The sequence below is a fragment of the Bos indicus genome, chromosome 12 (genome assembly GCF_029378745.1).
Source record: "Bos indicus isolate NIAB-ARS_2022 breed Sahiwal x Tharparkar chromosome 12, NIAB-ARS_B.indTharparkar_mat_pri_1.0, whole genome shotgun sequence".
Classification (NCBI taxonomy): domain Eukaryota; kingdom Metazoa; phylum Chordata; class Mammalia; order Artiodactyla; family Bovidae; genus Bos; species Bos indicus.
Window position 1 is genome coordinate 15,619,491 of NC_091771.1, and position 27,467 is coordinate 15,646,957.

Consider the following 27,467-nt stretch of genomic DNA (forward strand, 5'->3'; position numbering starts at 1 on the left):
TGCCTGCGGGGAGGTTGGGGTGGCAATGGCTGCTCCCTGGCCTGTGCAGGGTTCCACCCATTCCAGGACCATCACAGGGGAATGGAAAATAGCCCTGTGGGCCATTCTGGGTGCCAGCTGCTGCTTCACTTAGAGTGAAAGGGTCTGCAGACGCCTTCAAAGGCCAGCAGGCCAGGCTTCTGTAATAGACAGTCCAACCTTCTAGAACATTCTCTGCCCCTGCAGGCTCACCACCCTGCTCATTCCAGTCGCCCTTCCCGCCTCACAGCTGCCTCATGCAGACCAGAGCAGTGCTTCAAGTCAAGCACTGGGGTGTGTGCCTGCCAGTCCACCCACTGCACACACCATTTTCAGGGAAGGTTTTGCAGGGCCCGAGGACAGGCCCTCGGGTGTGAGGCACAGACCCTGCTGCCGGGGAGCTCGGGATCGAAAAGGGGCCCCAGCACCCTGCCCTGCACCATACCCTTCCTCAGGAATCTCTGCTGAGTAGACAAGAAACCACGTCAGAGGGATGAGAGGGGCTTTTGACCCTGAAGTCATGTCATGTCAACTGGCCCCATTGGCAGAGACAGGCGTGAGGGAAATGCCCAGCTGATAAGGGGGGCAGTGACTATGGACGGTAGAAAGAAAGTAGACTTTGGGGTCGGCTGGTCTGAGTTGGCGTCTTGGCTCTTTTGAGTAGAGTGAAGTAACCTTGGGTAAGCCCCTTGACTTTTCCATGCCTTGGTTTCCACACCATTTTTTTTTTTTAATTGGAGGATAATTGCTTTACTATTCTGTGTTGGTTTCTGCCGTCCAACATCGTGACTCAGCCAGAAATATATATATATCGCCTCCCTCTTGAACTCCCCCCCACCCTACCCAACCCCTCCCGCTAGACAGTCACAGAGTGCCAGGCTGGGCTCCTTGTGTTACAGGGCAGCTTCCCACATGGTAACCAAATGGTGAAAGCCATAATTCAAAAAGACGCCCATACCCCAGTGTTCCACACCTTTTAGATAATCATACTTCCTCCCAACACCAGATCTCTATAGGTGAGGACAAAATGAGAGTGGGCAGCGTTGGCTCTTAGAGGCAGTGTTGTTTTTAGAGGCAAAGTAAGAAGTTCAGTGGCCCTTCATGAGATGAGCTGGTTCCCTGTGGGGCTCAGGGTGCCCGATGCAGGGAATTCCCCAAAGAACACCGTTCTCCCTTCAGCGTCTGTGGGCATTACAGGCAGATTTGTGCCACCTCCCTGGGCCCAAAGGGGTTTGTGGAGATTTTGGTCTCTCAGCAGCCTTGGGTGAGGAAAATCCAGGGCCTCTCTGAGCACCCCAGGCTCAGCCTTGGACCCTGGGGAGCCAAACTGAGCTGCCTGGGGGCAGACCCAGGGGAGGCCTGGGGCTCCCTGCTGGGCCTGGGAACAGGAGCACACTCAGCAGCAGTACAGCTGAAAGACTGGACAGGTGCTTGTGCTGGGAACAAAGCTGATCAGGAATCCTGCTCCTTGTTCTATACATGTTAAGTTTTCTACGTGGTGGCTCTTGGGGAGCAGAATGAAGGCTAACAGTGACCCTTACTGCACATACCCTGGGTGGTAACCACGGCTCCACTGCACCCCCATGAGTTCAGTTCAGTTCAGTCGCTCAGTCATGTCCAACTCTTTGTGACCCCATGAACTACAGCACGCCAGGCCTCCCTGTCCATTACCGACTCCTGGAGTCCCCCCAAACCCATGTCCATTGAGTTGTTGATGCCATCCAGCCATCTCATCCTCTGTCGTCCCCTTCTCCTCCTGCCCTCAATCTTTCCCAGCATCAGGGTCTTTTCCAATGAGTCAGCTCTTCGCATCAGGTGGCCAAAGTACTGGAATTTCAGCTTCAGAATCAGTCCTTCCAATGAATATTCAGGACTGATCTCCTTTAGGATGGACTGGTTGGATTTCTTGTCCAACATCACAGTTCAGAAGCATTAATTCTTTGGCAGTCAGCTTTCTTTATAGTCCAACTCTCACATCCATACATGACCACTGGAAAAACCATAGGCTTGACTAGACGGACCTTTGTTGGCAAAGTAATGTCTCTGCTTTTCAATATGCTATCTAGGTTGGTTATAACTTTCCTTCCAAGGAGTAAGCGTCCTTTAATTTCATGGCTGCAATCACCATCTGCAGTGATTTTGAGCCCAGAAGAATAAAGTCATCCACTGTTTCCCCATCTATTTGCCATGAAGTGATGGGACCGGATGTGATGATCTTAGTTTTCTGAATGTTGAAGTACTTGTTTAATCCTCACCACAGCCCCACCCCAGGTTGCACAATGGTAAAGAATCTGCCTGCCAATGCAGGTAGACCTAGGAGACTCAGGTTCCATCTCTGGGTCAGGAAGATCCCCTGGAGGAGGAAATGGCGATCCACTCCAGTATTCTTGCCTAGGAAATCCCTTGGACAGAGGATCCCTGGCATGCTGCATCTGTGAGGTCACAAAGATTCGGACACAACTGAGTGTGTGCGCACACACACAAATACACACAGCCCCGGGGAAGCAGAAACTCTTCCTGTCCCCATTTTACAGATGGGAACACCAAAGCAGAAGATGAAGCGGCTGCCCCGTAGCACACAGCTGGCTGGGTGGAGCAGCTGAGATCCACGCCCAGGCAGCCTGGCTCTGGGTCCCTGTTCTCCATCCCAGCCTGACCAGTCACTTCATCGTCAGGCCCCTTCAGCATCACGTTGCTTGCTTCTGTAAGTGTCAGTAACTGAAGTGGAGGGGATTCCGGAAAGCACTCCCTCTGTGGATTGGCGTAGTGGGGTGGTCCTGGCAGATGCTGAGCCTCTGAAAGCACGAAGCATGATACAGAGGGGCTGGTGGAGGGTGGGAGTGGGGAGCCGACCTCACCAGGTGGAGGGGGTGCCCCTGTACGGAGCCCCGGGTCCTCAAGTTGTAGCCTATGTCTTCCCTGCACAGTAGAGCAGGTTTCATTCCTGCTTCTCAGTGTAACCCAGCCAGCCTCGCGCTTTCTTTGTATCTAGTGTCCACCCACTTCCCCTCTGGAGGTCAGTGACCGCCTTCCCCTAGTCATCCTTTGGGGTGGATGTAGGGGATGAAGACTGTGAACCAGAGCTTGCGTGTCCCCTGCCCCACAGGGGTGTCTACAGAGTGGAGCACACAGAGGCTTCTGTCCACGGCTCTCGCAGTGACCATCTAGCGTGGGTCAAGCCCTGTGGCAGGAGTTCCACGAATACTCACTGCACGATCATTTGGAGCTTGGAATATGCCTGAGCAAGGAGGATAGCAACTTCCTTGTGGCGTTCACACACCTCTTCACTACGAACGATGCCCAGGGCCCTTGGCCGTCTTTCCCCACACTAACCTCCTTTCTAGACTCAGCTGGCCTCTGCTCTTTCCATAGTTCTGGGTGCCCAGGGCTCTGGATCCCGGGGCTCCTCTCTCAGCTTGTGAGTGGCTTGAATGGCAAAGGGGAATAATCTTGGGCGATCCTTTGTGTGTGACTTCTAGGAGACTGCCCCTGAACCCCTCCTTCTCGGAGGTCCTGCTCCCTGCACCCCTACCCACTCTCACCCCTGCTCCCAGTCTTTGGGACTGCAAAGGCTACGAAGCATCAGCCCTCAGCATGAATTTTCACCCTGATTTATCAGGAAAAAACCCCAAAAACACCAAAAAACTTTTACCTTGCTCTAAGACCAGGCAGGGTTTGTGAAGAATGAGCCTTGAAGTCTGTTGGAAAAAATAAAAGAAAGACAATGTTAGGGAAAAAAAGGAAACTTTCTTTCTGTTAAAAAACCTGTCATTAATTATGTGATGCTGGGTTTGAGGTGGAGAAGCCCTGATTTACAGAATTTTTCTATTTTTGCTTTTTTTTTTTAATGGTGTTCTCTTTCTTAATCGTTTCCTTTAGAAATTATGAGGTTAAAAATTTTATAAAATTAGAACTCAAGAAGGTAATTTTCATGAAATTGTGGATTTGGGACATTCAAGTTTGCTTTGTTAATCTTTCGGGTTATCATAGAGTCCCTCCTCTGTCACAGGATGAAGGATATTTTTTTCCATACAGGAAAGAGGGCTGAGGTTCAGAGGACATAAATATTTTAAAAAATGATATTTAATTTTACAAGTTCTATTTGTGTCATTTAATCACCTGACTAGTGGGTTTGAATGATATGACATCAAGAATTTCAGGTACAATTGGGATAAAATAGAGCATCAGTTCTAGCAATAGAGGATGGCCCAGTGGAAGTGTAAAGAAATCAGAATCAGAAAACTTGAATGAGAAACTTAAATGTTCAACACTTATCCATAGTTCACCCATGAGATAGACTATTACTGAGGAATATTACTTGGCTATTAAAATGATGTCTACAGGGACTTCCCTGGTGGGCCAGTGGTTAAGAGCCCCCCTTCTAGTGCAGGGGGTGTGAGTTTGATCCCTGGTCGGGGGGCTAAGATCCCATCCCGCCCGCATAACTAGAGAAGACTGCCTGCCACAGTGGAAGATCCTGCATGACACAATCGAGACCTGACACAGCCAAAATAAATAACAATAATAAATCCATACTAAAAAATAAAATGATGGCTACAAACACTAAGCAATACGGGCAGAGGTGAAGGTCACAGGACTAAGTAACAAAAGTAAAATACAAGCTTGTATATACAGCGTATTTGAAATGGTAAAATCAAGACAAAACAAGGACCACCACCACCAGCAAGCAAAAAATGAGAGCAGGAGGGACAGAATAAAAATTGCTGAAATGTGAATCAGCCTTATTTATATTCGGATGTTGGTAGGTTGGTGTCTTCCTACTTTTCACATTTCCCACGAGAAAAGGAACAGAAGTAGATTTTGCTTCATTTTATGTTACTCCTGTCGAGTTAAAATATGCATATAATTTATTAAAAAGCAGAAGCAAAGGACGAAAGGAGGGAAGGAAGGAGAAAAAGAGAAGCGATTAGAAGAGAAAGAGAAGGCCTGGGAGCGTCTCCTGACTCTTAGTTATTTCCCATGACCTTGAAGAAGTCACATACCCTCTCTCAGACGCCAGGATCCTCATTTGTAAAGGGAGGAGGGTGGTAAAGAGTGACTGAAGACCTGACGGAAACAGAGACTGAAATGAACACTATACACCCTATGTCGCTGGACTCTATTCCTAGCCTTCAGGACAAGACAGCTGTAGAAGATAATGCTGTTTGTATGGGAGCAGCGTGGAGGCTGGGGGAACTGGGGACCCAGCATCTCTCCCCAGTAGTGGCCGACTCAAGGCACCCTGATTGGGAAGCTCTGGCTTATTTGTGAACTTTGCTGCTTGACAAGTTGTCTGTCTCCCCTGTCTCTGCCTTATCAGTGTATCGCAAGCCTTTCTTTTTAAATACACAGAATTGCTAGGTTCCCCATTTAGATATGGTCCCTGGGATGCCAACTCTCACCTGGAAACAGCAACCAAATTATAGCTTTTAAGTCAAAGAGCATTCAGAGCCGCCAAAGAAGAGCTAGCAAGAGGCAAGAAAATCAAATCCTGTGGATTGTGTGTCTCAAAATGTCATTAAATAGAAACATTATGAATCAGTATACTGTGACATCTCTACAGCATCATTTGCCACAGAGCAGAGTTCATCTTTAGGAAGGTCTTCCCAGGTGGCGCTAGTGGTAAACAACCTGCCCGCCGACGCAGGAGATGTGAGAGACTCGGGGTCCATCCCAAGGTCGGGAAGATCCCCTGGAGGAGGGCATGGCAACCCACTCCAGTATTCTTGCCTGGAGAATCCCAGGGACAGAGGAGCATATCATAGGAAGGTCTTAGGTTCTAAATGAACAAAAGGGACCACGTTGTGCGGTGGTTTCCTGTTCTATGACAGCACGTCAGAAATGCAGATTGTATTTCTTCCTTCTAGAACCTTCCTGCACCTTGTGAGATCAGACATGCCTTTTTGCACTGGGCAATTGTGTGGTGTGGGAGTGCTTTCAAAGCATTTTCAGAATGAAAATGAAAGAACATTGCCACAGTCACAGGGTATTTCTTCACACGGCAAAAGTGAAACCTGGAACAGGTAATCCACATGCCCAAGGTCCAAGGCCCACCCTTGTGCTGGATCTTCTAACTCTGACACCCCTGGGTTCACACCCATGCTTCACAACAATGATTTGGAACCTCCCAGTTCAAATCCGGGGAGATCTGTCACACGTGACCATTGATTATTCAGTAACAGTTGATGCTGCATTGATATCATCCAATTTTATTGGATTTTCTCACAAACCATGGAGAAAATCATCCCTTTAAAGAAGAGAGGGGATGGGGGTCATTGGTCTGACACTACACTGATTGGTCCAGGGCAATCAAAGTCTGTGAAATTGACCTGCCTGCAGAGTAGTTGGGTGGGGGCATAGATCCCTCCCACACCCTAGTTCATTGCATCTTCTCTTGTCTTTCTGTTATGTCCATTTTACAAAAGAGAGCAATGTGGCCAGGGGATGTTACCTACCCATCACAAGTCAGTGGTAAAGGGGAATGATAATATATTATAATAATAATACCTAATACTTACATAGGTTATATGCTTAAAATGCTATATGCCTGGCATAGCTCATAATGCTTTACATAATTTAACCCCTTTAATCTTCACATAAGGTAGGTCTAGTGTTATCCCTACGGGCCTTCCTGGTAGCTCAGCTGGTAAAGAATCTTCCTGCAATGCAGGAGACCCTGGTTGAATCCCTGGGTCACGAAGATCCCCTGGAGAAGGGATAGGCTACCCACTGCAGTGTTCTTGGGCTTTCCTGGTAGCTCAGATGGTAAAGAATTCACCTACAGTGTGGTAGACCTGGGTTGGGAATATCCCCTGGAGAAGGGATAGGCTACCTACTCCAGTATTCTTGCCTGGAGAATTCCATGGACAGAGGAGCCTGGCGGGCTATAATCCTTGGGTTCACAAAGAGTTGGACATGACTGAGCAACTTTCAGTGTATACCTAATTTACAGCTAAGAAAACTAAGAGCAGTTAAGTGACTTGCCCCAACCCATGCAAGATAAATGGGAGAGAACTGGTGTTCACACCTATGCAGTCAAGCTCTTGAGAGAGGAAGGAAAAAGTGCTCTTTGTGACAGGTTCACATCTGCCACCAAATCAATACATGGCATCAGGCTCCTTCCTCCTCTCCTGATGCTGCAGCAGACATCACTAGTAGATCACGGCACTCTCTCCTTCTGAAGCTAGATGAGGTATCACAATCCATGTCATGACAGTGCTTCACCACTAACCTCTAATAATCCATCCATTAGCCTGTGATATGGAAGCCTATTTGTCATTGTGGGTTCATTTTATAGACACTGATTAATTCACAATACTGTTTTAAAAATAAATATGAGTGATTGGGATTGATGTATACAAACTACTATATATAAAATAGTTAATTAATAAGGACCTACTGGATAGCACAGTGAACTTAAAACTCTGTAATGGCCTATATGGAAAAGAATCTAAAAAAGAGTAGACATACGTGTATGTATAACTGATTCACTTTGCAGTATACCTGAAATTAACACAACATTGTAAATCAACTATACTCCACCATAAAAATTAAAAATCAAAATGAAAACAAAAAAAAACAAGGAAAAAATGTGTTTGTGTATGTGTGTGTCTATGTACACACCTGGCTTTGTGAAATGAATGAAATTGAACTTGATCCAATTTGCATTTACTGAACATCTGTTATGAGTCAGGAAAGCACTCTTGTTTTTGAACTGAGGTTCAAAAGAAAGGATAAACAGTTACATCTTTAAGGTATTGGGGAGAAATTCTACATAAAGAAATCTTGATGTAAAGTCTTTTGAAAATTAAAGATCCTCTTGTAAACCGTTTTAACTTAATCTGTTTTGTACAGTCTGGCTTGGTACCCTGAGTTTTCATAGACTAAGACATGCTTGCATGTGCCTTTAAAGGCATTTTAGTATTCTCCTACAGTTTTTTTTTTTTTTTTCAGTGCCTCGCCAATATTTGCTAGCAGGGCATTTATATATATATATATATATATATATATATATATATATATATATAAAGCTTTTGCTTTATACACAATTCCATTCATTTGACAGCATTCTATTTGTCCTACTCTGGTGGGTAATATATTTGCGAAGGTCCGACACATAGCAGGGACACGTGAAGAATGCTTGATTCATACTGTGCAAAAGAAATGGCTTGAATGTTTTTCAGTATTAGAATTACCCTTGGTACTTGAAGAACAGGGCTGTCAGGATCCTGAGAGGGAGCTCAGTGGTGCAGATACACAGAAGAGAGAATTTCCCAGCGAGAGGAACAACCTCTCCAAGGTACTAACTAAACTGCTGAGGGCAGTACGATGTACTGATAGGGTGAGACATCTGTCATGATTTGATGAATAGGATGTAAAGGTGAAACACCTGTGTGGCTGCCGAACCCACCCAGCTTTCAGGATGTGGGTTGTGCGCAGTCAGATTGGGATTTAAAGATTCAAGCTGCCTGAGATAGTTGCTTGTTCCAGAAAATAGTTCTATTTCTAGGTCAGCATTAAGGTGATGCAGATGACCTGGATGTTTAACTTTCTGTTTCTGGTTGGATATGGCCATGCAGTCATAACATCAAGGGAAGACACTGTGTGGCCTGTGAATAAATGCATGTTACCCACTTGGAGCAATAGCACAAGGAGACCACTGCCAAATGACAAAACCCAACTTAAGGAAAAGTTGCCAACTGCAGAAGCAGTATGGGAAAAATGTGAGCCTTAGGATAACAGAAATCACTCCAAAGTTAAATACCCACCAGCAGGGTAAGATGATGCCTTCCAGGGTCTGAAAGGGCACCCAGGGAACCATCCTAGTTTTTGTTGACTTGGTAACACATTATGGAAATGTGTTCTAGAAAATAAGTAGAGCTTATTAATAAAATTTAGCTATAAGGATATTTATCAACATGCTATTTTAAAAGGTAACTGAAAACAGAAGCAATAAATGATTAATAATAGGAAACCAATTAAAAATATTATGGTTTGGGGAAGTTCCTGGCAGTCCAGTGGTCAGGATTCGGTGCTTTCACTGCCAGGGGTGTGGGTTCAGCCCCTGGTCAGGGAACTAAGATCCTACAAGTCGTACAGTGGGGCCAAAAAAAATTACGGTTTAAAATATAATACAGTGTGATGTAGCCATTAAAACAATGTGTAGAAAATTGAAAGTGTGAAATGATACTCCTATAAATATGTAATATATATATGTAATTATGATACAGAAGGGGCTTCCCTGGTAGCTCAGCTGGTAAAGAATCCATTTGCAATGCAGGAGACCCCAGTTTGATTCCTAGGTCGGGAATCCCCTGGAGAAGGGATAGGCTACCCACTCCAGTATTCTTGGGCTTCCCTGGTGGCTCAGATGGTAAAGAATCTGCCTGCAATGCAGGAGACCTGGGTTCAATCCTGCAGCTGGGAAGATCCCCTGGAGGAGGGCATGGCAACCCACTCCAGTATTTTTGTCTGGAGAATCCCTGTGGACAGAGGAGCCTGGGGGGCTACATCCATAGGGTCACAAAGCGAACACGACTGAGCGATTAAGCACAGCACAGCACATGATATAGAAATAAATATGCCTTAAAGGCGGGTTACAAGCACTATACAGTGTCTGGGGAGGACATAATCAAGGTGCGAAAGTGATTATCGTCTCTGGATGGGAGTGAATTTTTCAGAAATTAAAAAAAATTTTTTTTTTTGCTACACAGTGTGTGGCCTCTTAGTTCTCCAACCAGGCATTGAACCCATGGCCCCTGCAGTGGAGGTGTGGAATCTTAGCCAGTGGACCACCGGAGAAGACCCTGAATAAGACTGATTTTTGCTTTTGCTTTTTTCTTTTTACTTGTATACAGTTTCTCAAATGTCCACCATGCACATGTATTACTTGTGCAACAAGGAAAGGAGAAGATACAAATTAGGGGGTGTGTTCTGTTTGGTTTTGTTTTTTATGAACAGAGGCTTCCCGTTGGATCATCAGGTCTCCCTGTCTGCTTGGTAGGCTCAGGGCTTGGGGGCACAGCTATTGAAGTCGTGAGTAGGTTGGTCAAAAATAGAAGGAAAAACACCAATACAGTATACTCACGCATATATATGGAATTTAGAAAGATGGTAACAATAACCCTGTGTACGAGACAGCAAAAGAGACACTGATGTATAGAACAGTCTTATGGACTCTGTGGGAGAGGGAGAGCGTGGGAAGATTTGGGAGAATGGCATTGAAACATGTAAAATATCATGTATGAAACGAGTTGCCAGTCCAGGTTCCATGCACGATACTGGATGCTTGGGGCTAGTGCACTGGGACGACCCAGAGGGATGGTATGGGGAGGGAGGAGGGTTCAGGATGGGGAACACATGTATACCTGTGGTGGATTCATTTTGATATTTGGCAAAACTAATACAATTATGTAAAGTTTAAAAATAAAATTAAAAAAAAAATAAAGTAACTATTGATAAGTAAAAAAAAAAAAAAAAAGATTCATGAGGCTGTCGGCATGGTGAGTAGGACTGATCATTTGCTCTTTGGCTGTAACTCAAGCCTGTTCTTTTTTTCCCCAGGCCTTGTGATGAGCTAGAACCACGATCTACGGGATGTCCTCCCCAGATACTCACCTGCTTCCAGAAACTTCTCATACAGAAACATTTTCCCTTCCAGGAGCTCTTTCTTCGGCAGATCCTTATGGCCCCGATAATCCTGTTCATACGGATAATCCTGATACTCATTTCCTTTCAGGTAATTTGTCTCCTCCTCCAGGTACTGTTCTTTCTCTGGAGTCTCATCCTCTTCAGGAAGTAAAAGTCCTTCCGTTAAACTCTGCTCATCTCCCTTAGTACCTTCTTCCTTCGAGGAGAAGGTCTGCGTGTCGTGGTGGAAAGTTGTGGAAGGGTGAGGAAGTGGTGTTCCTGATGGCTCAGGATTTTCGGCAGACATGCTGGGAGTCATTTAGCAGATGAAAGCCTTCTGCAGCAGGCAGTCACTACTGCATCATCCTGGCAACCGAGGAAGGAATAAAAACCCGTTAGTCAGTAATGACCTACTGCAGATCGTGCACTCATTTCATTCAATGGTCTCGGGATGGCCCTTGGAGAGTGTAGATCAGTACCTGGTGGCCCATGAAAAGGCACAGAGAGAGGAGACAGAGGGTTTACCCTCTGGGAGCTGGTTGGAGAGAGCCCACAGCTGAAGGCATCACCTTTGAAATGACATGAAGTCAACCAGGAGGGCTGCAAAGTGAGGGAGTGATTGGTGTTTAGTGGCGCCATCATTAGAAGACTTGCTTATTCATTAAGAAATACCATTGCTACAATAACCAGAACACAGACTTGTCTCCCAGGAGTTTCAAACTGGGGAGAAAAACAGACAGTTGGAAACAGATTTCCATACACAGAGTGACAAGCACAGGGGAAGAGGTGCAGGCAGGGCGGTCTGGATACCGTGAGCGGGGCCTTGGTCCGTGGCTGGACGTCTACCAGGCACGTTCCCCAGGCTGCAGCCTCTGCTGGAAGCACCACCCCCTTGGCAAAGTCAGTTTATTCAGCAAACACTTATTTTTCCTCCCCAGATTTAACATAACTGTGAGCACCTACCCGCCCAGGGGGTCTTCCATGTTCCACCTTAGGCTCCATCTATACCTTCTATAGTTCCATGAAAGTAATGATTTTGCTATATTAAACAGTTTCTACATCTGTCTTTCCACCAGAATGTAAACTTCTTGAGGGTAGGAAGGATTAATTCTCCTTTTTAAAAAGTATTTCTTTAAAAAAATAATTTTATTCTTACCTTTGGCTGTGCCACGTGGCATGTAGGATCTTCGTTTCCCGACCAGGGATCGAACCCCCAGCTTCTGCATTGGAAGCACGGGGTCTGAACCACTGGCCACCAGGGAAGCCCCAGGAAGGACTGATTCTTGTTTGCAAATCTATTTCGGATCCTTCCGCTCTCCTCCGACCCGCCGTGACTGCTCGCAGCTAACCGCGCCGTCTCTAGTCTGGGTTACTGCTGCATGCTCCTAACTGGCTTTCCTGTCACTGGTGCTGATGCCCTACAGTCATTCTCCACCAGGAGTGTTCTTGGGAAAATATAAACCACGTCAGGACATCCACAGCTTCACAGTCCCCCGATTGCTTTCTCTTGCACTGAGAATAAAACGCGAACCCCACTCCAGGGGGGCTTCCCTGGTGGCTCAGAGGGTAGAGCGTCTGCCTGCAATGTGGGAGACCCAGGTTCGATCCCTGAGTCGGGAAGATCCCCTGGAGAAGGCAATGGCAACCCTCTCCAGTATCCTTGCCTGGAGAATCCCATGGACGGAGGTAGACTACAGTCCACGGGGTCGCAAAGAGTCCGGCACGACTGAGCGATTTCACTTTCACTTTCCACTCCAGGGCTCCCAGGGCTGGCCAGTCTCTCTGACCTCTCTTACTGTTCCTTCTTGCCTCTCCCACCCTGTTATTCTCTCGTGGAGCACTTACCCTACTTCTGCTTTTGGTTCTGTTTCCATGTTTACTTGTTCAACCTTTCTTTTCCACTAGGCCCTAAGTGTTTCAATGACAGTGACCTTGTGTGGCCTGTTCCCCACTTTTTCTCCAATAGTTGGCTCAGTGCCTGATGAATAATAAAAGGTCCCCAAAGTAAATGATCAGTAACTGAATGAAGGACCAAGAATAGATGTCTCTAGAACAGGGCATCCCCCAATTTAAAAAATGTTAGTAAATACTCTGCACAATGGGATAAGCTGCAGGTAACAGACCCGAAATCTTCCTGTCTGCTCTAAGCACTTTAGAGAGAAATTTCTTTGCCTGTCTTTCCCAAGATACCTGATTGGGAAGCTCTCTTCTAGGGAACCAGCCAGTCGAGATCATGAGGCTAACTCTCTAGCATACGTGCAACATGATGCCTGAGATGAGGGGTGTGATGTGCAAAGACATTCCTAGTGAGACAGGCTGGACCTGGGGCCTTTTACTGCAGTGCTTGTACTTGGAAAAACATCTCCTCGAACAGCATACAAAGAAACCATAAGAGACTAGAAACCATAAGAGACTAAAAATAACTGTGAGCGTGTGCAGTTGGGGCAAGTGATGAACAGTGAGAGAACAGAAAGCTAAAACCTAACTTCTACTTCTGAGATGCCAGGGTAGGCAGACCAGGGGGGTAGGCAGACCATGCAAGTCACCCCTCCAACTAGTCCCACTGATCGGCTCTCACCCTCACCCCATTTAAGGGACCAACTTGCCCCTGTCTTAGGGGGCTGCAAGGGCACCTGTTACTTGCTTTGGCTCCCTAGTACTAGCCGCAGCACAAGTCCCTAAAGCCTTGCCTGAATTTCTCATCTGGCCTCATCAACTGCTATTGATTAAAGAATCCAGGACTTCCATGGTGGTCCAGTGGTTAAGGAATCGCCTGCCAATGCAGGGGGCATGGGTTCCCTCCCTGGTCTGGAAAGATTCCACATGCCGAGAGACAGCTAAGCCTGTGGGCTACAACTACTGAGCCTGTGCTCTAGAGCCCTGCTCCCCAACAGAAGGAACCACCGCATGGAGCAGCCCTCGCGCCATACCTGGAGAGTAACCCTCACTTGCCAAACCTATAGAAAGCCCACACGCAGCCACGGAGACCCAGGGCAACGAAATATAATAAATAATTTAAAAAATAAAAAATCCAAGAACCCGGGTTGATATCAATAATGGGCCATATCTGTGCACCCCCCAGGGTTGCTAGAGCCCGTGGATTACTAGATTCCCATAGGATTTGCCTGGGGGCGGGGTGAGGAACACATAGAGGTGCGCTGCCCAGACCTCTTTTCCAAGAAGGAATAGCTGCCCAGCTGTGGGGTAGTTGGTCAGCAGCCAGCCCCTCAGCTCCCAGCTCCTTTAAGGTCTGCCTCAGCTGCTGGGGGCCACCTTCCAGAAGCCACTCCCTTCTTGGGGCTGCCTGCATCTGGTGATGAAACAAGGCGGGGGTATAAAAGTCCAGGCGAGCCCAGGACACCACTGAGAGATCATAGGCCCCTCTGCCCCCAACCCCACTTCCTCCAGTTGGGTCAGGGTTGCCAAGCCTGCTCCACGGCACTGTCCCCCTTAGCCTATCCTAAGCTAGGTCCTAGGTCCTAGAAAGGACCTAGCCGGTTGGTCCCAAAGGCACATTTAGCATTTCAGCCCGGTTGCCTCTCAACAGTTTACATCTTACCCTCTATTTCTAGAGAACCCAGCTGTGACAGGCAGCTTCATAAAATGTAAATCTGGAAAAGAACTGACTGTGAGATCCGAGGAGAAGGGGAAAGGCCTGGTGGATCGCTTGATGGTGTAAAGGATGGTCAAGTGGGGAGTAACCGGACCTGCCTTGGCAGGGGTGACAAGGCAGGAAAAGTCAAGACAGCCAGGGTGGTGGACTTTAACACCCATATTGAGCATCTTGTGCTGGGTGGTGACCTGGAAGGCGGTGTGATTCTGGTGACTCTGGCGACTCTGGTGCAGGAGGGTTCTTGCGGCCACTCTCCAGAAAGTTAGAAAATAGAGCCTGGGAGCTCGCCCCGCAGTTGACTTGCTCTCTCTCCATCACTTACAGGCCTGTGTGCACGTTCTTTCACGTAGGCTATCTCAACTGCTTTTTGGAGGCCGCGACCGTGGAGGATGTTGCCTTTGCGGCAAAGGCTGAGCTGTGGGAAAGCTTTGGGGTTTATATCTCTGTCTCTGGGAGCCTCTTCTGTTTTAAAGGAGCCTCTCCAGCCTTATTTTGATGTGCAACCTAAATGCATCACCTGTTATGATGTAGAAGCTGAATTAAGGGTTAGCTGTCCCGGTTGAACTCCTGCTTGCTCCTGAGGCCTGTAAGCCACGGGGACAAGGAAGGGGTGGGAGGGCCGTGAGAGCCCATGGAGAGGGGGTTCTGTCCCAGCCGAGCCCTGGGAGCGGTGAAGCGCACACCCAGGCACCAGCCACTCCATCAAAGTCTTTCTTGCACTTCGGAGACCCTCCTGATGTTCATATTTTTTTAGCTGCTTAAGATAAAAGATCAACATCAGCCAGTCCCCTGGACAGCCCAGAAGGTGTTTATCAACAGCACGCTGTCACTCACGGTTAAGAGTCTTCTCTCTCTGTTTCCTCATCAGGCCTTGTAAAAAATGCTCCAGTCAGCTGCAATCTCATTCCAGAGGTCAGAAAAGAAACTGCATTCTCGACACTGTCCCTTTAATTCTCCTAGAAATTTATAAGAAAAGCTGTCGGGCAGAAATAGATGGCAACCAGACATCCAGTGTCTGAGACAGACATCTCGGTTTTGACTTGGGATTTAGATCTTGACTCATTTTGACCCTGGTTTCTGAGCGATTGCGGGTTAATTTCTGTGGTCACAACACAAAAGATCGGCTTTATAAGGGCTGCTTATAATCAGCCGATTATAGCTTGTTCTTCCTTAGATCAGCTCTACAAAAAGGTTGCCTCAATCAAAGGAGGCTGCCAGACTTATCTTATTCAAGTTAAATAATTTTTTTAAACAATTAGAGCAAATATTTAGAATTGGCAGAATTCACCAAAAGACAAGGGTTCTGGGTTGTCCTGGAAATAGGTGTCTCAGGGACCCTGGGCTGGCTTCCCCTTGCGGAGACAGTGATATGGAGTGGAGGCTGCCCTCTCTGAATGGGATGGGTCTCCCTTTCTGCTTCTGTCCATGTTGCTACCTTGTTTCCCAGGCAGGCTTATCATTGCATGTGTCCTGTTGTTTTCTGGTAAGAAAGCCTAGTTCTCTGTCTCTATCAGAAAATAGAGCCACGTCACCATCAAAAGCAGGAAAACAAAAGCTCCCGAGAGGTCTACTCTTTCTCACACTATCCTCCTTGGCTTGATCTTTCTGGCAGGTGGAGGGTGGGGCCTTCAACTGGAGGCTGTTTGGTGGCAGAGGGTACAGTGTTTGCACAGCTCATGGCTGCACGTCTGCCCCCAGCATGGCGTTTTGGGCACATGGTTGCTACTCAGTGATCCCTGCTGAATGAATGCACGGATGATCAAAGAAAAGCTGTAATAATGTGCTACATGCTTTGCCCAGTATCCTTACTGAGGAATGTGCTTATTTAGTGAAGAGGGGAACACTTGATGCCAGAGGTCAACATGGAACCATAGAAGTCTCGTAGATTTCTATCTGCGTGACCCCTTCCACATCGCGCTGTGAGTCAGAGGCCAACTGAATTCCCTATGGTGAGGTTTTCTTTGGATCTCATCTGTCATTCTGAGGGGCTAAGGCCAGGATTCCTGAAATATTCTTACTTGAAATAAAGAGGGAGACACGAGTAACTAAAACAAAGAGACAAGACAGAGCACTCTGTCTTTACAGGGCTGATTGGATGACTAGACTGAAAAGAGGAAGACGAGAGACCTAGGAAGGGCTCCACGTTCTGGTTGTGGGGTCAGCAAGGTCTCTCCTCTGGTTTCCATGGTTGGAGGAGGCTGCTGCTCCTGAGTTGTTCTTTGTCCCTCCCACTGGGGCTGTGGCCCAGCTGACATGCTGAAAGGCGTCATGCTTTGGAAACCAAGTGTGGCCAGAGGGCCGGCCTTGCAGTAGGGCAGGAAACCAGCTGTGCTGTAAGGACCGGGCTCTGCCCACCTCCTGAGGCCCTCTGTGACGCCCTGGGTGAAGATCAGGAAATCTAAGGTTCGGATTGAGGGCAAGAGGAGAAGCGGTTGACAGAGGATTAGATGGTTGGATGGCATCACTGACCCAATGGACAGTTTGGACAAACTCCGGGCCATGGTAAGGGACAGGGAAAACTGGTGTGCTGCCGTCCATGGGGTCGAAAGGAGTCGGACACAACTGAGCGAAGGAACAGCAGCAACAAGGTCCTGCTCTGACGGCTTGGCCAGCACAGCTGTCCTCCCCTCATGCCTCCTCCTGGCCCCTCCTCTGCCCTCCGGGAAAGCAGCCCAGGGACCTCATTTGACCCCTGGCTTCTCAGCACCAAAGGGCAGTCCTTTGTCACCACCATCGCCTGCTTTCACATCTCAAAGGGAAGGAAGGCTCCCCCTCCTTCCTGACACGCAGGGCACATGATGGCCCTGCCCCAGTGACCCTGAGTGCCCTCTGGCCCCTACTCAGGGTCTCACCAGGTGCCTGGGTTCCCTTGCTTAACCTCCCTCGCCCCACGTTCCATGCCCTCTGGGTCCCATCACCACCCCTCCCCTGGCTCCAGCAGTGGGGTGCAGCTCTGTGCCTTGGCCAAGTCCCTGGTCAATAATTCAACATTGCTTCTGAGGCACCTGCTCTAGACTGTCAGGAGAGGAGAGGTCTGTGTGAGAATGAAAGCGGAAGGCAAGCAAGATTGAAAACTCACCTTGAGAAAGAGAAGATTGGGATTGGGGCTCCGTTTCCTGGGGTTAAATCCCAGCTTGGCCACTTACAAGCTGTATGTTTTTGACTGAGGTTCTTACCTCTCCTGTGACTTAAGTTTCCTCATATTGGGAACAGTAATAGTACCAACTTCCTGTGAGGATTCAGTGAGGCAATATGTACATGTGTAAGTAGCGGCAGGCACAAACATGAGCTGTGTTGTTGCTTGTGCACGCATGCTCAGTCATGTCTGACTCTTTGTGACCCCATGGACTGTAGCCCACCAGGCTCCTCTGGTCATAGGATTCTCCAGGCAAGAATACTGGAGTGGGTTGCCATATCCTTCTCCAGGGGATCTTCCTGACCCAGGGTTTGAACCTTCATCTCTCGAGTCTCCTGAACTGGCAGGCAGATTCTTTACCCCTGCACCACCCAGGAAGCTCATGTTGTTACTATTGCACACTTATTCCTAACCAGCTCTGAGGGTGTGTGTGACTGGACATGTTTGTAAGTGTGTATACGTGTGAGTGTGTCTTGTGTGTCCTGCTAAGACTTTAAATAGTTCAAGGTACAAAGAGAGGAAAAAGACTGCTTCCTGGTACTGATGGAGGCCTAGGTGGTGGTGTTCAATCGCTCAGTCATGTCCGACTCTTTGTGACCCCACGGACTGCAGCAGGCCAGGCTTCCTTGTTCTTCACCATCTCCTGGAGCTTGCTCAAACTCATGTCCTTTGAATCGGTGATGCCATCCAACCATCTCATTCTCTGTTGTCACCTTCTCCTCCTGCCTTCAATGTTTCCCAGCATCAGGGTCTTTTCTAATGAGTCAGCTCTTCGTATCAGGTGGCCAAACTATTGGAGCTTCAATTTCAGCATCAGTCCCTCCAATGAATATTCAGGGTTGATTTCCGGAGGTTTAGATATTCAGGTCTGCCCATCCTTCAGTTCAGCTCCTAGTGGCTGGGCCCCAGGGAAGGTGATGGCCCACGGGGAGTGACCGCGGTGAGTGAGCGCCCTTATCCTTAGGAGATCAGACCCCTCTTTACAAAGCTGCTTGGTCCAAGGGAACTCTGTGGTGCTGTTTTATCTGTCGGTACAGAACCTCTCTCCCCATGGGTCAGTCTGTTTTCCAACTCTCAGCCCTGATTTCAGCCATTATTGTAAAACAGCCTGGATGAGGCCACTCATTCAGTCTCTGATAGCCAGGTTCAGAAGTCCTGGCGTTGAATCAGAGCCTTCTTCACTTTGACTCCCCCCACTCATCGGCTGTTTTCAGTCCTGGGGGAGCCTCAGTGAAGAGCTCTTACTCCTCCACTGCGCAGTTGCTCAAGGGTCTGAGGGAGCGACCAGACCTTCTCCCAGGACTCCAGGCTCAGCCCTCCAGCTGCATTTTCAGCACCTCCACTCGCCACCTAACAGACATCTGAGACTCTCGCGTCCAAACTGGGTTCCTGCTCTTCCTCCCCGGACCTCTTGACTGATGACAAAGGCTTTGGGGTCATGTGACACTTTTCTGTCTTTCCCACCCTACATCAGCCCACCGAAGGACCTCCCCACTTCTCACCCTCTCTGAGTCCTGTCACTTCCCCTCCCGGCCCAAGCCACCATCACATCTTGCTTGGGTTACTGAGGTGGCCTCTAGCATGTCTGTTCTTCACAGGGTAGCCAGTTTGCAAGACACAAATCACATCATCTCACTCCCCCCGATACATCCCTTCGAGAGCTCCCATCTCTTAGATTAAAAGCCAAGATCTGGGATTTCCTTGGCGGTCCAGTGGCTAAGTACAGGGGGCCTGGGTTCATTCCCTGGTCAGGGAACTAGATCCCACATGGCCACAACTAAAGATCCTATGCGCTACAACTAAGACCCCATGCAGCCAAATAAATAAATACATTAGAAAAAAAAAAAAAAAGCCAAGGCCTTTTCAGGGCCTGTGAGGTCCTTCCTGACTGGCCCTCCATGCCTCCCATCTCCTTCCCCCTCCCCTCTTCGCCCCTGCCACCCTGGTCTCAGTGCTGTCCCACCCAAGGCCTTTGCTCTCCTTGTCCCATGGGCCTGCTCCCCAGGTATCTGCCTGGCTCACAACCCCTCACCTCCTTCCCACCGCTGTCTCAGTGAGGCCTGTCCCCACCGTTCTGCTTACTGTCACCCGCCCCATCACGGCATTTCCCATCTCCCTTAAGCTTCTCCACTTTCCCTTTTTTCCAGAGCACGTATTGCTTCCCTAACATTTTGTTGTTCAGTCACTCAGTCGTGTCCGACTCTGCGACCCCATGGACTGCAGCACACCAGGCTTCCCTGTCCTTCACCATCTCCCAGAGTTCGCTCCCTAACATACTACATGCTTTATTCACTTGTTACCGGCGTTGTCTGTCTCCTCTCACTAGGATGTAAGCTCCCGTAGGGCAGGGATCTTTGTTTTCTTCACTGGTCAGCCCGCGCCTAGAACCATTACCATGGTAGGTAATGCTGAGTATTTACTGAATGGAAGAGTTCCTTCCAGAGCTCATAGCCGGTGTGGTTTCTAGGTCCTCCTCCACAGTCTTGGCTGTCCGCTGCCGTGCTGTTAGGGTGTCAAGAGCTCCGGCTTGAGTGTGAGGCCACCTCCCCGCACTGCGTGGGGGTCTGAGACCACTTAACCCTGGGGGCCCTGGAGCGCCATCTCCAAAAACGGGCAGGGCGTTCCTTTGCTTTCTAACTGGGGCCTCACATTTTCTCCAGCTCCTCCCAGTAAGTTTTTATTGGGCTGCCGGCCATTTCCTATTAACTGTGTCCTCTTCAAATCATGGACACAAATATTAAACCAGAGAGCGCTGAGGACGGGGCCCTGAGACCGCCCCCTCTGCTCTGTGACTCTCCCTCTTAGCTCCTTGAGACCCCTCCTTCTTGGCTCTCAGAAACCCTCCCCTTGACTCTTGAGGCCCCACCCCTTGACTCTTGAGGCCCCACCCCCTCAATTTTCTACTATTCCCCTGCTCTTTGGCTCCCTGAGACTTCCGCCCTCCTCAAGGTCTACCCTCTTTAAGGGGTGGGTGGAGCAGTCCTGCCCTCCATGACCTGCTCTTTCAGGAATCCACACAGCCTGTCAGTTCTCCCAGATGCTTCCCAACCATCACAGGACATGTCCTGGAATTCTGGCCAGCACCAGTATCAAAACCACCAGGGCTATAAGTTTTCACCTCTGCCTTCTCTCCTTTTACTTAAATCAGGAAAATGTTCTCCTCTTTTCACATTTGGGGTTCTACTCTGTCTTCTCTAGGCTTCACCGATTTGTAGAATACTTTGAGTTGTATTATATGTATTATGTATACATATATGTGTATTATATAATACATATGTATGTATTATATGTTTGTAACAAATGTGCCATATTGAATGTATTCATCATAGCCGTCTTGTGCAGTAAACGCTATTCTCTGCATTTACAGATGATATCACTGAGGCTCAGAGAAAGCAAAGGTCTTAGTTAAAGTCAGACAATTAATAAGTGGCCAAGCTCAGACTTGAACCCGTATCTCCCGTCCCCAAGTATGGTGTTCTTTTACAATACTGGCTGCTGTGTGGGCAGAAAGTCTCGCGTTGTTTGGAAGACGAGCACTCAGTGCACTAGTCTGTAAAGAATCTGCCTGCAAAGCAGGAGACCCAGGTTGGATCCCTGGGTCAGGAATCCCCTGGAGGAGGAAGTGGCAACCCACTCCAGTGTTCTTGCCTGGAGAATCCCATGGACAGAGAAGCCTGGCGGGCTGTAGTCTATGGGGTGGCGAAGAGTCAGACGCGACTGAGCTACTAACGCTTTCACTTTTCCTTCTCAAAGCCTTTTCCTCAGCTGTAGTTAAATATGCATGTTCTCCATGATCCAAGAAGGAGAGTGAGGAGAGGGAGGGAGGGGAAAGCTGGCTTTCTGTCATTTACTGAGCACTTACTATGTACCCAGAACAAAGTATTTTACTTTCATTTTTAAACTTAAAGATTCACCAAAATCTGTTAAAGTATTATTATCCTATTTTTCAACAAAGAAAACTAGACCTTGTAGAGATTGGTAACTGGCTTAGGCCATGGTTCCTAAGCACCAAATTTGGGATTCAGACTACATCCGCTCAGTTCCAAGTCTAAACCGCCCTGTACCAGAGGGGATTAGCAAGAGATGTCATCTTTCTAGTCTTTACAATTCAAGTTCTTAGCGGTTCCTTCAAATATTCCGAGAACAAAGAAACTATTTAAAAGAACAAAGAAATAATCTTTTAGAGTTTCTAATTGCTAAAAGGAAATTCATTCAGATGAAAAGACATCCTTAATTAAAAGCTTACTGGACTCATTTTCAAGAGTCATATAGAATGGCTTTGAATTAACCTCCCTCAGATTGTCAGTATGGTGTGAAACAAAGCAGGTAACTGTTATAACCGATGCTGTATTCTTTTCAGATGGTTCAACATAGCATCTCAGTAGAAGCATGTATTTTGAGTGTGCCCCAGCAGAGTGCTAAGACACCTGTGTTCTTAACATGTTTGAGCACATGTATTCAATTTCACTTTTCCCTTTCATGCATTGGAGAAGGAAATGGCAACCCACTCCAGCGTTCTTGCCTGGAGAATCCCAGGGACGGGGGAGGCTGGTGGGCTGCTGTCTATGGGGTCGTACAGAGTCAAGACACAACTGAAGCGACTTAGCAGCAGCATAGGCCATCTTTGCAGTGGTAAAGAATCCACCTGCAATGTAGGAGACCTGGGTTCAATCCCTGGGTCCGGAAGATCCCCTGGAGAAGGAAATGGCAATCCACTCCAGTATTCTTGCCTGGAAAACTTCATGGACAGAGGAGCCTGGTGGGCTACAGTCCACGGGGTCACAAAGAGTCGGACACGACTGAGTGACTAACATACACAAACATAGGCTGCTTTCTGGGGCAGCAGGTGGCAGGAGAAATAGTTCTGTCTTGGCTGAGGTCCAAACTGAATATGTGATTTTGAACACATTCCTGGCTCCTCCCACACATTTGTCTAGGCTTCTTTTCTCACTTCCCATGTTAATGGATTGACCTACAAGAGATCTAGGTTCCTTCCTGGCCTCTGTTTCTAAAGACTATCTCTTATTCAAAACCCCTGGGGCCAGTGTGTTGTGGAATTCAGATTTTTTTCTAATTTCAGCTGACCTCAGGGTGAATATATCACAGATGTATAACAACCTACTGTAGTGAATCTTAGTATTTCTGTAGCAAGACACATAATTGTTCACAATAAGTGGGATAAAAACAAACTTTAAGTAGTGCCACATCAGTTCAAGTTGGATTTTGCTTCCAGGATCAGGAAGATTCCCCTGGAGTAGGAAATGGCTTCAGTATTCTTGCCTGGAAAATTCCATGGGCAGAGGAACCTGGCAGGCTACAGTTCCTGGTGTCACAAAGTCAGACATGACTGAGTGGCTTTAGAACCTTCTGGATTATAGGTGTTGTGCATAGGGTTTATAATCCTATGTCTGTGTTTCTTCAGATGCCCCGTGGATGGTCACATCTAGGTTTTATGTAATGTTATGCCCTTGATGGGAAACAATATGTTTAAAATACAGTTCATTTCATGGAGATGCATTTTATCATCACTGTTTCTGGGATAACAGTATGGCCCACAGGGAGGATAGTAAGGATTATTTGCAGTCATGATTATGCAGCCTTCGAGACCTAGAAGATGCAGTTGCAGCAGTTATTAATACATCTAGATATGCTCATGGGCAATACTTACAATGTCAGGGAGTGAACTGAGTCCAAGCCAAGAGATTCTTCAACAGTAACAGCTGGGAAAAAAAAAAAAAAGTTTTCTGGTTAGCGCTTTCTTTAAAGAATATTTATTTATTGGCTGTGTCGGGTCTTAGTTGCTACATTCAAGCTCTTAGTTGCGGCATGTGGGATCTAGTTCCCTAGCCAAGGGTTAAACCTAGGTTCCCTGCCTTACAAGTGTGGCGTCTTAGCCGCTGGACCACCAGGGGAGTCCCTCTGGTTAGCTCTTAGTTATCCAGAAAAGTAGCCAGAGAACACCTTGTTTCTTAAGAATACTGGATAGTAGAGATTTTTCCTAGGCTAAGATGAAATGGAATTTGTTTTTGAAGTACATGTTTTTTGCTTAGTCTTTCTTGGTCAATAGCTCTTCCTGGGTGTTCCCCATGGAAATCCCTGAATTTCCCCCATGGAAATCGAACCGAGCAACCCTCACTTATGTATCTCCCCTGCCATTCCTCACCCATGTCCTGTCACTAAATGGTCTGACCAATCTGAGCATCAAAGCTCCCCAGGTACTGCAGAGAACTCACAGGGATGCTGCAGTGGATTTAAAAGTTTTGAGGAAAACAGCCATAGTCAGCATCTGGTGCATATTGTATGAACTAGTGCTTTAGATTTGGGCTTCCCTGTGGCTCAGATGGTAAAGAATCTGCCTGCAATGCAAGAGACCTTGGTTCGATCTCTGGGTTGGGAATATACCCTAGAGAAGGGAAAGGTTACCCACTCCGGTATTCTGGCCTGGAGAATTCCATGGGCTGTATAGTCCGTGGGGTCACAAGAGTCGGACACGACTGAGCGACTGAACTAAACTGAACTGACGTGCAACCTGACTCCAAGACTGGAGTCACGCAGTGCCTGATAGACACACACATTTCACTAGGAAGGCATCGTGGCTACTTAAGACTGAAGTAAAAGCATTATTTTTTTCTTTCAATTTTTGTGTATTAAGTTTCAACATAAATATATATTTACGTTTCAACATGTCAGAGAAGGCAATGGCACCCCACTCCAGTACTCTTGCCTGGAGAATCCCAGGGACAGGGGAGCCTGGTGGGCTGCCGTCTATGGGGTCGCACAGAGTTGGACACAACTGAAGCGACTTAGCGGCAGCAGCAGCAGCAGCACATTTCAACATAAATATACATTCATATGACAATAAAAATGTAACACAAGTGTTTATTAAATTCCTTGGAGATAAGTAATAAATGAAAACCATTGTAGGTTTCTTTTTGCTTAGGGGGCATTGTGAAAAATTCACTGAAATATTGAGAGTTGTGAACAGAAAGTTTGGGAACCTCTGGTATAATTCATGCAGTTGCTCAGATGTAGAAACATGGAATTACCCTTGATTCTTCCCTCTTTCATCCTCCTAAGACTGCTGATGAACCAGTAAGTCCTCTCCATGCCATCTTCCAAAAAATGTCCTGAATCCATTCTTCCTTCCATCACCATTGTGATCACTCCTGTCTAATACACCATCTTCTACAGTGGCCTCCCTGTTTTGGCTCTTGGTTTCCAAGAATTCATTCTTCAGAGGTGATTGTTTTTAACACATAAATTAGATCATGTCTTTTTTAAATTTTTGGTATTCCAATAAAACTTTATATACAAATGCAGGGCCATAGTTTGCCAATGCCTCAGCTGGGGAATTAGTCAATAAACTTATAGAGCTAATGAATGGTACATTATGTGCTCATTAAGATTTAGTAATGAATATATTGAAAAACATGAGAAAAGTTTTAGTAAAAAAAAAAAGCAAGATACAAAAGCATATAAACAGGTATGATCATGGCTGTAAATAACACATGAAGTATATAATACAAAGATGACAAAATAAATTACTAACTGTGGTTATGGGCTTCCCTGGTAGTTCAGCTGGTAAAGAATTGGCCTGCAATGCAGGAGACCCCAGTTCGATTCCTGGGTTGGGAAGATTCCCCTGGAGAAGAGTCAGGCTACCCACTCCAGTATTCTTGGGCTTCCCTGGTGGCTCAGACTGTAAAGAATCTGCCTCCAATGTGGGAGACCTGGGCTGGGAAGATCCCCTGGAGGAACGCATGGCAACCCACTCCAATATTCTTGCCTTGAAGATTCCCATGGACAGAGGAGCCTGGAGAGCTACAGCCTGTGGGGTCTCAGAGAGTCGGACACGGCTGAGTGACGAAGCACACAGCACACACACACAATTGTGATTATAATAGGATGGCAAGGCAGTAAATGGGTGACTTTGTTGGATCGTATCTTAATGACCTTGCTTGAAACCCACCAGTGGTTTCCACTTCATGTTGAAAGGCCTCCCAGGCCTGCCATATTGGCCCCTGCTTCTTTTCTGACCCTCCTGGAACCCTAGAACTGCTCCCCCCGAGCACCATTCCAAGCTCAGGGGTCTTCCATTAGTCCTTCTCATTGTCTGCGAGAGCTTCCCTCGTGGCTCCGATGGTAAAGAGTCTGCCTGCAATGTGGGAAATCTGGGTTTAGTCCCTGGGTCAGGAAGATCCCCTGGAGAAGGGAATGGCAACCCACTCCAGTATTCTTGCCTGGAAAATCCCATGGACAGAGGAGCCTGGAGGGCTGCAGCCCATGGGGTCACAGAGTTGAACATGACTGAGTGACTAACACATAATTGTCTGCAAAGTTCTTCATCCAGATCTGCAGCTGCCTGGCTCCTCCTCCTCGAGTGTCAGTTCAAATGTAACCTTCCCGTGATACCCTCCCTGAGCAACTGATCTAAAATAGCTCCTCACATCCCAGTCTCTGTGTATTTCATCATGTTGGTTTCTTTTCTGCACAACGTTTGTATCATGTTCATGGATCTGTATATCTGAGAATAGGAACTTGGCTCTCGTTTGCCATTGTATTCCTGCCACCTAGAATAATGCCTGGCACATAGTAGAAGATCAGAAGTATGCACTGAAAGTGATAAATGCATAATTATTTTATATGGTTGCATGTTTGGATCACTCACTGTTGTCTCCTAATAGAGAAGATCCAGAAGTCTGTTGGGAGGGAGGAAGTTGTAATTTCACTTGACTGATACAAATATATGTGTGTTAAGCCTCTTGATGAAAGTGAAAGTGGAGAGTGAAAAGGTTGGCTTAAAGCTCAACATTCAGAAGATGAAGATCATGGCATCTGGTCCCATCACTTCATGGGAAATAGATGGGGAAACAGTGGAAACAGTGTCAGACTTAATTTTTTTGGGCTCCAAAATCACTGCCGATGGGTGACTGCAGCCATGAAATTAAAAGACACTTACTCCTTGGAAGAAAAGTTATGAGCAACCTAGATAGCATATTGAAAAGCAGAGACATTACTTTGCCAACAAAAGTCCATCTAGTCAAGGCTATGGGTTTTCCAGTGGTCATGTATGGATATGAGAGTTGGATTGTGAAGAAGGCTGAGCGCCGAAGAATTGATGCTTTTGAACTGTGGTGTTGGAGAAGACTCTTGAGAGTCCCTTGGACTGCAAGGAGATCCAACCAGTCCATTCTGAAGGATATCAGCCCTGGGATTTCTTTGGAAGGAATGATGCTAAAGCTGAAACTCCAGTACTTTGGCCACTTCATGTGAAGAGTTGACTCATTGGAAAAGACTCTGATGCTGGGAGGGATTGGGGGCAGGAGGAGAAGGGGATGACAGGGGATGAGATGGCTGGATGGCATCACTGACTCGATGGGTGTGAGTCTGAGTGAACTCCGGGAGTTGGTGATAGACAGGGAGGCCTAGCGTGTTTCGGTTCATGGGGTGGCAAAGAGTCGGACACGACTGAGCGACTGAACTGAACTGAACTGAAACACACTGATATAGAAAATACATTGTACAACTAGGTATTGTAATCAGGGGTTTCCTGATTCTAGGTTGTGTATATTCCTATACTGTTCAGCCAGGAATTGTATTGCAGCCCTTGTTACCCAGGATATACAGAGACAACAGATAGTGACCTTATATGAACTCCTTTTTTCTTAGCAATATTAGCAGCACTGGTTTATCACATGTAATTATATTGAGTTGGTCTCAATGAGGCAACTCATTATTCCATTTGTTATTCTTCACAACAGGCAAGTCTTTCAACCCATTCCTTTTCTTTCATTAAGAAATCGACATAAACATATATAAAGGAACATTTCTACAACTACAGCATTAAACCCAAAGTGGGAATGCCATTGTCCAGCCTAGATTCACTGATGTGTTTTCTCAGACAACACTAAATCCGGGAAAGGCCCGTGGTAAAGCAGCAATAGATGTGGAATTATTCAGCATCTCCAGCAAACGGCAGTGGGGATTAAACAGAGCTTTCTTTAATAAGATTAATTCTGAAACACTAAGAGCGGTTTGGCATATCCCCAAAGATACAAGGCATTTGTATCT

The 27,467-nt window shown here is 47.0% G+C and overlaps 1 protein-coding gene across 3 annotated transcripts in view; it reads right to left on the minus strand.

Moving 5' to 3' along the window:
* ERICH6B (glutamate rich 6B) overlaps nucleotides 1–23,117 on the minus strand; it is a 65,548-nt gene extending 42,431 nt beyond the window's left edge. Inside the window, exons 1-4 of one of the 3 annotated variants that reach the window (XM_070800050.1) lie at nucleotides 23,065–23,117; nucleotides 15,095–15,216; nucleotides 10,636–11,013; nucleotides 3,671–3,716 (exon numbers count right to left, since the gene is read on the minus strand). In XM_070800050.1, coding sequence (XP_070656151.1) covers nucleotides 3,671–3,716; nucleotides 10,636–10,966 — 377 coding nt within the window. In that variant the 5' untranslated portion in view covers nucleotides 10,967–11,013; nucleotides 15,095–15,216; nucleotides 23,065–23,117. Of the gene's footprint in view, nucleotides 1–3,670; nucleotides 3,717–10,635; nucleotides 11,014–11,803; nucleotides 12,796–15,094; nucleotides 15,217–23,064 lie in introns of those variants that run through there. The other 2 variants (XM_070800049.1, XM_070800051.1) reach the window with 2 other exon arrangements.
* Nucleotides 23,118–27,467: the final 4,350 nt, after the last annotated feature.